Consider the following 13,622-nt stretch of genomic DNA (forward strand, 5'->3'; position numbering starts at 1 on the left):
TGATAACCGCATTCAAGATTATAATTTTTCTTAACGTATGCATCTTATGCTTTATCAAAGTAACACCAAATGTTTCCAAAACTGTATTTATGAATAAGAATGGAACATCAAAAGTTAGTTTCTCTTAAAACGAGAGTCAGTGATCATGGAGGTATAGGATATTGTCTGATGAGGCTAAAGTGGGCCCGACCAACTATTCCAACCCCCCCCCCTCTTGATAAGAAGATTATTAAGAGAAGCCCTCCTAGCTATAAGAAGTTGTCGTATTTAATCCTATGCTTTTAACTGTAGTCTCCCCCCATTAAAAACAACTTTCAACTAGCCGATAATATTGTTTCACCGGGCAAAATTAAAATTGCGCTTAACTATTAAAGATTAGGTGTAGCTAGGGGTGATGCGTATTGCAAACTTTTTATAATTGTCCAAATTTCACGATTCTGATCATCAAAGCTGAAAATGTTTGTTTTTTCTGTTTTAATAAAAGCTTAATAAAAGTTTGTACTAGATAGTTAGATTTTGAAGTTTTCTAAAACGAATTAACCAACGGGTTAATTAACTACTGGGGCCCCCTCACACTCAGCTCCCGGTTTCTAGTTAACTCTTGCCAACAGTACACATTAATTACATAGTTTGAATATTCTTGATTCAGTGAATTCGCTCGTTGAAAAATAGTCTCTTCTATTCTCGCCACTATTAGTTTGTTATGAAAGCTGCAAATACCTTAAGTGCAATTGATATATTTGACTAACGTTTTGTGAATATTTGTGCTAGGCTTAGTTTCTGCTACTATTTATTAATGTGACGATTGCAGCTGTATTGAGCATAGTTCCTTTATGAAAGAAAATGTGATTTGAAAGTTAATAAATAATATACGTTATCGGTTTAAAAACAAATATAGGTGAAGCGATAGTTGGAAAAATATTGTAAAAGAAGAGAGGAGTTTCTGTTTTGTGCTACACTGAACTTCAAGTTACAGTTTGATTATAGGAAAACAAGAATACGATGTGACATTATCTGTGAAAGTAGCCTTTTTCACTATTGGTGAGCAAATTTCTAAAATTATGTTGGAAGTTTTATTATTCATGACTATAAAATTTGTCGTAAAGCTATTTGTAAGTTAACGCATAACTAATAGTATCTTCTTTCTATTTAAAACATACAAAAGTTAAACATAGTGTATATATATCATTTTGCTATAGAGATATGTTACTCAAATACTTTTTGTCTATTATATGGTATTTTCGCGCCTGTAAATTTATATTGCCACCAAGTACATTAGGTTTAGAGAGAATTTGTTCATTCTCGTTATAACACTGATAGTAAATAGTGAGGCGTATAACAAATCTCTTAAGTTTGGGTAGCTGATTTTAGTTTATTTTCTGTTTGTGTAATATCTTGGATATGCGTGTTGATTTTTAAATTTAACAATGAAAGATTTTTAGGTGTCCTGCAGATTGTGTAGGATGAATATTTCGAGGTTACGTTTCTTTAGTTTTAACGGGATTGATCAATAATAACGTAGATGGCGCACACGTCTCGAGAATTTAGGGTTATTTGGAAGAAAACACTATACTCTTTGTTAGCTCTCGCTCAAGATCAAGCATTGTTTGCCAGTGAAGTTTAAGTACTTTTTCATAACTAGTAATATTTTCCTAGTTATTTGCAAGTGTTAAATTAAATAACGTTTATTAAACGTATTTTAGAAGATGTTAGCAGAGTATAAAATTAACTGTATAATAAAGCGGCTGAAGGCATTGTTCTCCGTCTTATACACATTATTTTAATTTTTTTTAGTATAAATAAATTATCTTTACTGTGTTTTATATTCTCAGACTTGGTCAAATAAATATTTTATCGAATCTCTAATTGTTCTTTGGTCTTTTCCCATAGCTTTTAATGTTAATTGTTTTATTTGAATATGCCGCTGAATGGATAATAATGAAAAGTTTGGTTTGACCGAAGGATATCTTATTGTGGGGTTTTAGTTGACGTGCGTATTGTCCTTTATACCTGTGTAAGTGATGTGATTCTATAAAGGATTCATAGTTAAGGAAAATTTTCACAATTAAAAGGCCCTGTAACCAAGTGGGAAGATTCACTCACTGAAGGGAGATAGTTGCACGAGAAACTGATGGGTCAATAAAAGCCCTTTCCGAGACGTTTTACTTTTTTTTGATGCAGTTAAAATAAACGACTCGTTTGTTATTATAATCGATTTCAGTGTGAGGATAGCATGGCCAACAGAATGTTGTGGGACGTTTTGGTAAGTACAGTAGTTGTGCATTTTATGACCAGTGTTAATATTCCAAACGGGACAATAAAACTACTTGTAGAAACAATATCTTCAAATTTCAGGCTGATTTTTTTTTTGGTAGTTATTAATTATAAAAGTCTATATAGAGGAAGCTCATTACACGAATATTAGAAAAGAAACTTATTATAAGTACGCTTTTTTTAATGAAAGCAATGCGTCAGCGCAGACTCTGTAATACTCTCGATACCGCTCACATGTTAAACTCCTTAAATGTAATTTAGAAATATAATGTTATAGGCAACAAGGGACGTATTGGTCGATCTCTCTCTCCTCTAAACTAAAGCTATTAAATATATGAATTAAAAATATCTAAACCAGCTCTTATTATTTATATAGTTATCAAACTTTCTTTTTAAGCTCACTTAAATTTACTGTGTCGATAATATCCGAAGAAAACCCATTCCAAAGGCCAACCACCCTGTTAGAAAAATAATCGTCTCGGCTGAAGATGAGTTCTACCTTACCAAAATTTATATCTCTGTCCGTTAGTACAGCTGTTCTCTTCATCAAGTATGAAAAAATAATTCATCAGTACTATCAACTAGTTTTGAAATCTTAAACGCCCAGTCAAGGCCTGTTTAACTTTTATCAAGAGAAAACTAATTCCAGAGACCGTAACATTTCCTCGTATTACAATCCTTCCACCCGAGGCACCATTCTAGTAACTCTTCTCTGAACCATTTCCAAAAATTCAGTTAGATAAGGAGCCTAAGACTGAACACAATACTCCAAATATGACCTAATTAGTGACCTATATAATAAAGTTATGTCTTTAGGCTTTCATTATACCACTGTTATCAACACACTGCTTAGATTGCTAAAGAGAATGATCAACCATTACACCAAGATTCTTTTCATGATATTTATAATTCAAAGTATAATAACCAACATTATTATTTTACACTTATTATAATTTAAAATCCATCTCTCATTTATTTACTCAATAAATTATCCAAATCATTTTGTAAAGCAGCAGTATCATCTTCATAACTTAACAACACCCTAGACCTTATATCATTAGCAAATTTAAATAACTGATAGACCATTCCTTCACCCATGGCATTATTTTAAACCACTGGTTCTTAACCTTGTTGGAGGTACTGAACCCCTGAACTTTCGTACTTGCATTCACTGAATCCTTCGTAATTGGAAAAATAAAATGATTTTTTCGAATTCAAAACATAAGTAGATATTTTATTAGTGCACAAAATGAACCATGCATCAGTTGCACACAATATCACTGTGTTCAAAGAACAAAACATGAATTTCACACAAAAACACCAACATAACTCAATGAATATTTACTGCAAATCAATGTGACTTTTGCTGTTGCCTTTCAGAGACAAGTTCAGAAATGCGCGGCTTCACCTTGGCAAGCGCCACTCTCATATCATTTTCGCAACAAAGTTTGTTCCTTTTCTTCGTTTTTATGTCTACCATCCTCGAAAAGGATTGCTCGTAAAGATACGTTGTAACAAACGGAATGAGTATCTCAAGGGCTTTCTTAGCAACAAGAGGGTACGCTACGATTTGGTGACACCATAACGTTGAGAGCGTTGTTGTTCTGAAAAGTTGCTGTTGAACCTGGCTCTGCTGAAGTTCAATGATTTCGTCGAGGTATTCATCATTGACATCTGCTGCAGAAACACTAAAAGTGAACGGCTGTCTCACCCATGCTGGATATGACTCTCTGGTGGGGAAGTATCCGTCGAGAGACTTTGCGAGCTCATCTAAGTTTCAGTTCCCCGTGTACAGAAGTGTCTCCGATTTCAGACACATCTTCGATCTTACTTACACAGTCGCCCAGCAGAAGAAAGTTTGCGAAGTGATCATTCTCTGTTCGTCGTTTCCATAACGGTAGCTTTTTTTTTTTGAAAAGCCTTCAGATTTTCTTCCGCTTCGGGACCCAGCATGGCCAAGCGTGTTAAGGCGTTTGACTCGTAATCCGAAGGTCGCGGGTTCGAATCCCGGTCGCACAAAACATGCTCGCCCTCCCAGCCGTGAGGGCGTTATAATGTGACGGTCAATCCCACTATTCGTTGGTAAAAAGAGTAGCCCAAGAGTTTGGCAGTGGGTGGTGATAGGCATGACTAGTTGAATATCCCTCTAGTCTTATACTGCTAAATTAGGAACGGCTGGCGCAGATAGCTCTCGAGCAGCTTTTGCCCGAAATTCAAAATAAACAAACAATTCTTCCGCTTCGATTATGTTGACTCCACTGCCCTGCATCTGTTGATTGAGAGCATTGAAGATACGGCCATGTACGCCAAAATGAGAATGAACTCTGATTTTTCGAAACAATCTGCATGACAACGTTGGTGCTCTCGCAAAAACAGGGCTAATTCCACACGCATGGCAAAAACACGATTCAGCACCTTTCCCCAGGATAACCACCGAACGTTAGAATGGTAAAGTACCTCGAATTCAGAGACCATTTCATTACACAGCTCTTTGGAGATGCGGTGCTTTAGGGCACTATTTCGCACAAAGTTCACACATTCCGCTACAAATTTTAATATTTCTGCCAGTTTTGAAGGCAAATATTTTGTTGCCAACGCATGCCAGTGCAGAACACAATGCATTACAATGATGTGTGGTGCAACGGCTTTCACCAGCGCACCAAAACTAGAGCTTCGTCCCAGCATGACTAGTGCTCCATCCGATCAAACTGCAGAAACCATATCCCATGAAAGATCGTTGTCTCTGAAGAAGTCATCCACAGTTTCTTCACGTTGGCTGCCTTAGTTGTTGTTGTTGTAAAAGGCTTACAAAAAAAACAACTTATCTCGTCGTTCTTCACATAGCGCACGAATACAATAAGCTGACTTAGATTGGAAACGTCGGTGGTCTCGTCATCCAGACGTATACAACGTCAGATTTTTGCAAGCATGAACGAAAGACTGAGGTACCATAAAACCTTTTGCATAAGTGTTGCAGGTTTCGGAAAATATCTTTACTCAAAATTTTGAGGACACTAAAGATGATTACATTTCAACTCCTCAAGCAAATAATTTAGGGAAAGTGTCGTAAATAGTAAGAACACCCACGAACTTGTTATAGTCGAAAGTTCTTTAAAAGAACTAGATCTACACAAAGTCGAAGATAAAAGGGAATATAGTATTAGTTAAATCCAAGGAAATTATGTACTAAAGGAAAGTTGATAATGGAAAGTTCGACAATACCAGTTAAAATTTAGAAACTGATAACCAAATCTGTCTCGAGTATCTAGTAAAATAATGGCTATAGTCTTCTCGAAACTTTCATTCTGAATAAACTAAACAGTAGGAAAATAATTCTTTCAATGGTACCATAGACAGTGACTAATAATAATCTGAAAATATCAGTCAAAGTGAAATGGGCAACGGTAAAGTGTTTATTCCAGTAACTCGAGAATAATCGGTCTGCAACAGAAGAACATTTTTCTGTACACATGGACAAAGCTTAGAGGATTATGGCCTGGCATGGCCAGGTGGTTGACCCGTAATCCGAGAATCGCAGGTTTGATTCCTCGTCACACCAAATATACTCGGCCTTTCAACCGTGGGGGTGTTATAATGTTAGTCAGTCTCACTATTCGTTGGGGAAAAGAGTAGCCCAAGAGTTGACGGTGAATGGTGGATGACTAGCTGTCTTCCATCTAGTCTTGTACTGCTAAATTAGTGATGGCTAGTGCCTGGTTTTCAAAGCGTTTATTGTTCATAAAGTGGTCAATGTGTTTTAAAAAATGGAAATCTCTAAGGGAAAGATCTGGGGAATAAAGTGGACGTGGCAGAACCTCGATTCCCAATTCGTTCAATTTTTGAAGTGTCATCCATGACAGGTCTCATAACGCCGATTTTGTTGATCTATAGTCAGCTGATGCAGAACCCACTTATCTAACTTTTTTGTCTTTCCAATCGCACTCGGGTGGTTGGCAATACTTGATTTGCTTGTGCCTAGCTTCTCTGCAAGCTCGCGTAATGTGCGAAGGTCTGTCTCAGCTGGTTCCCTTATTGTGTTTTCATCTAACAATGGCTTACTCCCACGACTTTCATCAACATGTTAAGACCTTTGGAGCCAATGGTGATGTGTACGTTCAGTGACTGATCCATGGTCGATTGCGTGGTTGATGTTCCGTGTAGTTTTGGTAGCTTTTCTTTTAAGTGTGAAGTCGTAGAGGAAAATCACACGAAAGTCGTTCTTGTCCATGGTGCCTTTGTGGTTGCGAAACCTACTCTGAGTAGAATTGAAACAGTAGACAGTTAAGACACCTTGCAAGCGACAAACGTTGGATTAAACCAACCAACCAACGATAAAGATACTCAATATTTAGCTTCTAAATGTCATTGTGAGATTTCTGACATTTTATTTCTGAATAACTTAATAGAATTTGTTTTAAATAAATGGCTACAGGACATGCTCAGAATATGTATTATGTATGTATGTATTAATATGTATTATTCAGGCAAGTTTTCTTGCTATTTTACTGGCGACAACAGTTACAAAACTTACCTCTGTATCCTCCATATACATTTATATGGAATATATATATATATATATATTCCACTTTTCTACTATTTAGGAAACGAAGATATTCAATTATATAAACCATGACCAATATAAATATTGGTCACTACTTGCATAAGGTAGTGGTTCTCCTTCTTGTATGTTATTTGAACTAGACATTAATGTATATAGGTAATCTAAAGATTATGCGATACTGCAATAAGACACTTTTGTTTGCCTTGAAAGAGTAGTATAACATTGTGTTTGGATTATGTGGATGTGATAATTTTTCTTTTGTTCTTGCATTTTTCTCACGCAATTTGTTTGTTCTATCCCAATCATGTTTGGACATTTTTGTAAACCTATTTAGGCTCCAGCAGCTTGTTTCAGTTTAAACGACAAGAACCCAAACAGTTGGTAAAATACATACATTTATACTATTCTGAAGAACTATCAGTGTTACTTTATTTATATATTCTTGTTTTCTTTTACTACCTATATTTATATTAATAGGCTGCCTAATATTTTTTAAGCTTTCATTTTGTGAGTATTTATAAGTAAATTTGTATATTGGTGTCCAAGAATATTACAAAACTTAAATTTTGGAGCAGTGACCAAAGGACTTGTTTATTCAAAAGCTTTTGGACATGCTTGTTATATATTTAACCTTTATGTTACTGGTACTGTATGTAAAAACATTTCCTGGGACCACATCAACAAAGGGTAGAGAGAAGAAAGCCGTAGTTAATGTGAAGGATTTTGAGGATTTTACTAACAATTTAAATTGAATGTAAAGAGAAAGTTTGGCAACTTTATTTTGAAAGTTTGGTTCATTATAAGGATCAATCGCTGATGGGTCAAACAACAATCCAGTCCTTACCTGGATACATGGTGTAGGCTAGCTTGAAGCACCAAGGATATTACTAAGAAAATGTTGTAAGACAGGATAGTACATCCTTCAGATAATGCTTGATGAACTCTCGTAAAGACTGTCAAAAGGAGGAAGTTGTGATGAAGTTCTATGTGGACTTGAAATGGATGAATGTAAAACTTCATATTGATGCCTTTTTAGTTACCACCTACAAATAAATATCTGGACACATTGGAAGGTGTCTGATAGATCAGCACATTAGATCTTTTTCTGGTAACTGGAATTTTGAACTGGAGAATAAAAGTAAACCTAAGACTGTTTTTGATGCCCAACAAGACCTCTGAATTACACATTATACGTTTTAGTTTGAATAATGTACCTTTTTAAATATACACAACTTAGGTAATTTTAACTTTTATTTCTCCCATAACTTTATTACAGAATTGTATGCAATAACTTTATTGAAGAATATTTAAAGATAGCTTTTCAAAATCAGCAGTATAAAATAAGATATATACACACTTGTAGTTGCTTTATATTCTTGAAAGTTAAAGCTGTACTTAAATAATAAACATAGCTTAATCGAGAACTGAGATCTACTCATAAGTTGCACCAATTTGTATATAATAAAGTTAATATTAAACATATTTCTTAAAGCAAATACACAAAGTAATAGTGGGTTAATTAGCATATGATTTATTATTTTTAATATACACCTTTATTTATTTTTATAACAAATATCTTATTCTTTATTACAGTGAAAAGTAAACAAATTGGTCACATCCATCAAAATCGCTCCTGTATCCAATTCTGTCTATTTCTCCAAGGCCAATCAGTGAAATGTCTACTACAATAAAGGCATCTCAGAGGTCCCATCTCTCAAGAATAGCAGTACCGAAACAAAATATTATATCTAAGCAAGGTGAAGGATACATAATTTTCTATTTCTTAATGTACAATTTATATTTTTGAATATACTTTTTCTTGAGCTAACAGAAAAATTTCAAAAACATGTTTTACATACATGCAGAAAAAAACATCAATCTCGCTGTAATGTGTTTTTTACAAAATATATTTTGGATTAAATGAGGAAGATGAAAAACTTTTAGAACCATAGGAAATGTTTTAATAAATATTTTAGGTTTTTATTATTATTTAATTCATTGGTCAAGTTTTATTTCAAATATGCAGGAATGTGATGCAACAGGATTTTGTTTGTGTTTGCAGCTAACTTTATTAACATGTTAATTTAAATTTCAGTAACTTTTTTTCTGATTTAATTGGTACCGGAAGATTGTTTATGAATAAACCTAACGATTAAAGCATTTTTGAACACTTATGTTTTGATCACATTTATCGTATAATCATGATTTAGTACTTGTAATCAAATACTGCTACATGGTAGATAATAACATATATATTTAATTAAAGATACAAAGTGAATATTTTCTATATAACAATATCTGATTATAAGTAAATTGCCATAAATGTAGATAAAATATGAAAAGTAGGTAACAAATAAACAGCTTTTTTGCCCTCACTTCTTTATATAAAATGTTTAAATACAAGTTCCCATTTGTCAACCAATATTTCCTGTCTTAACTGTAGAATAACTGCAGTATACTCTCTTTGAGTTATTAAGATTTGCTGTTATTGTGTTTTAAGTAATATATTCAAGTTACAACTGTTACGTTTTCTAAACATTATTTGTTTTTGTATTTATGATTTACTGTTACTCAGAAAGTGAACCAAAATCGACCAAAACTTCTTTTACAAGTTCAGTATCATCTAATTACAAGCCTTTGGTGACAAAAACAGTTCGGAACTCTTCTCTCAAACAGCCATCTAGTAATAAAGGTAAACACAGACATCTCGGTATTTTAAAAAAATAGTAATATTTTGTAATTAATTAAATTCAGTCTGTAAAGAAACAATGTTCAGTGTATTATTTCCTACTCCAAAACTTGTTATTAAAACAAAAATTATGCTTAAGTCAATTGAAATTAGAGAGATACAAACTTTTATTGTAATCTGAGAAAATAAAACAACAATTTTATGACCTTTTACCAATCAATTTAAATACCCTGATGCTTGTAGTACTAATTCAAGAAAGTTTTACAAATTTTAAACTTAATTATTTAAATTACGAAAGTATTAATTTATAACTTTTGTAATTCAAATTAGGGAAAACCAAGCCTTTTGAAACTCTTTATTCTTGTAGTTCATAGAACAATTTCTAACTCTTTAATAATTAATTTAATAAGCTTCTTCTCTGTATACGAATATTTCATTTATTTTAAGTAAACATATATTTCACAATATCGTATTTTGCTTTTGAGCAGTTTTTTTGATTGGCTTACAGAAAGGAAATAAATTCTAAGCTCGCCATTTTCTGATAATTTTCAGCACGATTCTTTGTGAGGATTTACAGTGGTTGCTGTGATAATTGTATAAACTTTTATTAATATTTCTTGTATTTTCAAAGTGATTTTTTTTTTTTACTTCATTGATCATTATTGGTAATTATAAAAACTTTTTTTTACAATCTTTGTTTGCTAGTTTAATGATAAATTAACCTTTTTTAGAATAAAACTATCCAGGCCTATGTGCACGAGTACAAAACCGATAATATTTAAGACGTCTACTTCTAATCATTCTGGGATCAATTGGAGAATTTTGAAAGAATTTACTTAATATTTTGATAGTGCTTGTGAGCAAGGCAGTTACTCCTGCCAGTCACTCCTCGTTGTCTTCTAATCTCTCAAGACCTGTCGTTTCCTCAGTAACAACTAAATCTCAACAACCTATACAAAGTTCTTCTAGCAGAAGCAGTTCTTTCTCACAACAGTTTCGGACACAGAAGAGAGGTTAGTTTTATCTTCTCTTAGTTTATTTTTTCATTACTTAATTTTACACAATTTTTGAGGTTTTAAAACTGTTCTTTATTCACTTGGAGTATTAACACAACAGAGTTAATTGTTTGACAGTGTTAGAACAACAAGCCTGTTGTACTTTTCGTGGTTGGTAATTATATTTCATAAACTTGATATTTTATCTCCATAGAACAAATAACTCCTCGCGTCTCATTAGTTAATTAGTTGATACTTGCCCACCAATAAAGTAGTTATGTTTAATTAAACAGTCTGAAATCTTTGAAAATTACCAACCAGATGGAATGAGTATGTATCTCAAAACGGCTGGTATGGGTATCAACACTTTCATTGATAAGTAGAGAACAACGTTTCGACTTTCCTAGGTCATCTTCAGGTTAAGAAAGAGCTTAGTCGTTCTTTAAAAGTATACTATATGAAAAATAGTGTCAAAAGTTAATTATCGATCTTGTAAACTGTTCACGTTCTATATAACTTAACAAATACACAGATAATACTAAGAGATAATATTCTGATATATAGCAAATATTGAACTATGAAATTCTAAGATTATCACACTGTATTCATTTCAAGTATGTGATAACATGGATGACATACAGAAACTGTTCACCAGTTTAATAAAGCTATTTTACGATATGTGTAAGATCTTTGTTGTCTTGCAGTGCGAAATCATGTCAACATCTAAGTTATACAAACTGTTTCACTTTATTATGATAGCCATAATGTAAATCATGTTGACGCACACACACACGTGTTATGTATATAATTTTTATTTTGTTTGCTTAACTTTTATTAGTATTAATTTTCTCTATATGTCATAACGTACTGATGTTGTGCAGTATGTTTACAACGTACATACATAAGAAATGTATATCACTAGTAGGAGAATATGGAGTCGTTGTTTTCTTGAAATTTGATTTTTTTAACTCCTTATTTTTACAGACAAAGTGAGTGTCTTTGAGATACAAACTTAACTATGATATTAATTAAATGAAACTTGTAGCGTGGATTAATCGGAAGAAGAGAGTATGATTTGCATTTGAAATTTCTGTGAGGGGAACAGAGGTGGAGCCAAAGGGGCTCGTTCCCATGAAAATATTTTGGCATACTAATCCCATTGTTTTGCAGCTTCTATATATAATAAACCCATTTAATAATAATGATAATAATTATTATTATTATTATTATAGTACGTCTATAAACAGTACTAAATTTGATTTTGTTTTCGTTTTAAAGACCAATTTATTAAAATTTAGATAAATTTATTGTTTTAATTTATTGGTTCCCCCTTTTAAAATTTTCTTCCCCATCCCCGAGGGGGAAACTTGGCTAACTCTACTGGAGGATGGAGGGAACTTTTCTCTGAGCAGAAAATTCCTTTGGGTGTCACGGATTAAATAATAATAGTAAAAACAAAATCTTCCGGTTCTGTAACTTTACCAAAAAACCCCTCTCGCTATTGTCAAGTCTGTATGTTATCTCTATTGCAATAAACGTACAATGACGTCAGTATTTTTGTAAGGATTTCAAGGTAATATTTTTGTTGACTTGCTATGTGTGTTAGCTTCCATTATCCTGGTTTGAGTTCCGTAAAAATGGCAGTATGGTAACCAGGAACTCTCACTGTATGCACGTGCTCTATTGTTTTAAGATTATTTCCCCAAAAAGAGGGGGGGTAAGATAAGACTCCGAAATGGAAGAAATTTGTATTATTGGCTCATTTTTGTTTATCTCCAGAATCGTCTTGTTTGACCACCGTTGTGTAAGTTTTCGGTTAACACACACAATCTGTCGTGAACATGGGTTACTTTGTTCTAGGATTTTGACTCGAATTGGGAGAAAAAAAAAAAACCTTTAATTGTTTGTTTTTTAATTTCGCACAAAGCTACTCGAGGGCTATCTGTGCTAGCCATCCCTAATTTAGCAGTGTAAGACTAGAGGGAAGGCAGCTAGTCATCACCACCCACCGCCAAGTCTTGGGCTACTCTTTTACCAACGAATAGTGGGATTGACCGTCACTTATAAATTCCTGATATGTCTATAGAATGGATCTGACAGCACTTTGTAACCACCAAGCATATCTGTTTATAAGAAATATGTGTAATGAATGTTTTTGATTTGTTTACTTAAATATCTCCTGGGTATTTTATGGGCTCAACATAATTTGTTCCCGCTAAAGTAATAGGGGAGTTATTGTACAGTAACATTCCACTTGAAGAATGAATGCTAATTAATTTGTGGCATTTTTCTTTAACGACCTTTCTTGAATCGGTCTTACCTTTACATAAATTTGTACTTTTTTTGCTATCCAAACGAAATTGTTCAAATAACCGTTATTTTCGTTGCGTTGTGTATTTTCATTCGTTATTCTAAAACTGGAAGAGAGAATCGCGTGGATAATCTGACAGCAAACGTTTATAGTCACGAACTCTCTGAATAATAAATGAAAATCAAGTTGTGTATTTTGTAGAACTGAAAATAGTGTCATCAAAGTAAGCGAAAAATGTTCAAATTAATTTTTATTTTCACTAATTTTTATTTTTATGTAAGAGTTGACCGACATATTTTTCTTTTCAATAACAGTCGTCATTAAACAATACAGAAATGTAAATTTTATATTACCGTTTAAACCAGTAACCGATCGGTAAACAAACTGTTTTTACGCTGTTCATTTCGGATAATGTATACGTGTTGTTGTGAGTAACATTGTTCTTGCCTGTTACAATACTTTATATAAAGAACAAGGACCATACGCGCACACAACTGTGGACTAGGTCGCTAATTTTCCATGTAAAAATAGACAGAGGACCCCTTCTGCAATTAGTTTCTTTCATTTCCTGCGATACGTAAAGTGCAAATAATCCATTTTGCACTTAACAACAAAAGAATAAACAATTAGTGAGGTGACTGCAATTTTTGCGGTATTTTTCGTATGACTCGTTTGTTATTCGGGGGTGGGGAGGATAATTGTAGATCTACGAGAAGTTATGTCCATAAATAGTTCAAAAACGTGTTTCTAAAAGCCGATGACGTCGTGACCCCATCAGTAATTCTATATTTA

General features: G+C 33.3%; 1 protein-coding gene across 2 annotated transcripts in view; it reads left to right on the plus strand.

Annotated features, from left to right (window-relative positions):
• Positions 1 to 323: 323 nt before the first annotated feature.
• LOC143229869 (uncharacterized) overlaps positions 324 to 13,622 on the plus strand; it is a 74,920-nt gene continuing 61,621 nt past the window's right edge. The window contains exons 1-4 of one of the 2 annotated variants that reach the window (XM_076462727.1): positions 324 to 1,041; positions 8,429 to 8,592; positions 9,411 to 9,527; positions 10,376 to 10,537. In XM_076462727.1, the coding sequence (XP_076318842.1) occupies positions 8,511 to 8,592; positions 9,411 to 9,527; positions 10,376 to 10,537 (361 nt within the window). In that variant the 5' untranslated portion in view covers positions 324 to 1,041; positions 8,429 to 8,510. Of the gene's footprint in view, positions 1,042 to 2,130; positions 2,264 to 8,428; positions 8,593 to 9,410; positions 9,528 to 10,375; positions 10,538 to 13,622 lie in introns of those variants that run through there. The other variant, XM_076462728.1, reaches the window with a different exon arrangement.

Source organism: Tachypleus tridentatus, chromosome 10 (genome assembly GCF_004210375.1).
Source record: "Tachypleus tridentatus isolate NWPU-2018 chromosome 10, ASM421037v1, whole genome shotgun sequence".
In the NCBI taxonomy this organism is placed as follows: Eukaryota; Metazoa; Arthropoda; class Merostomata; order Xiphosura; family Limulidae; genus Tachypleus; species Tachypleus tridentatus.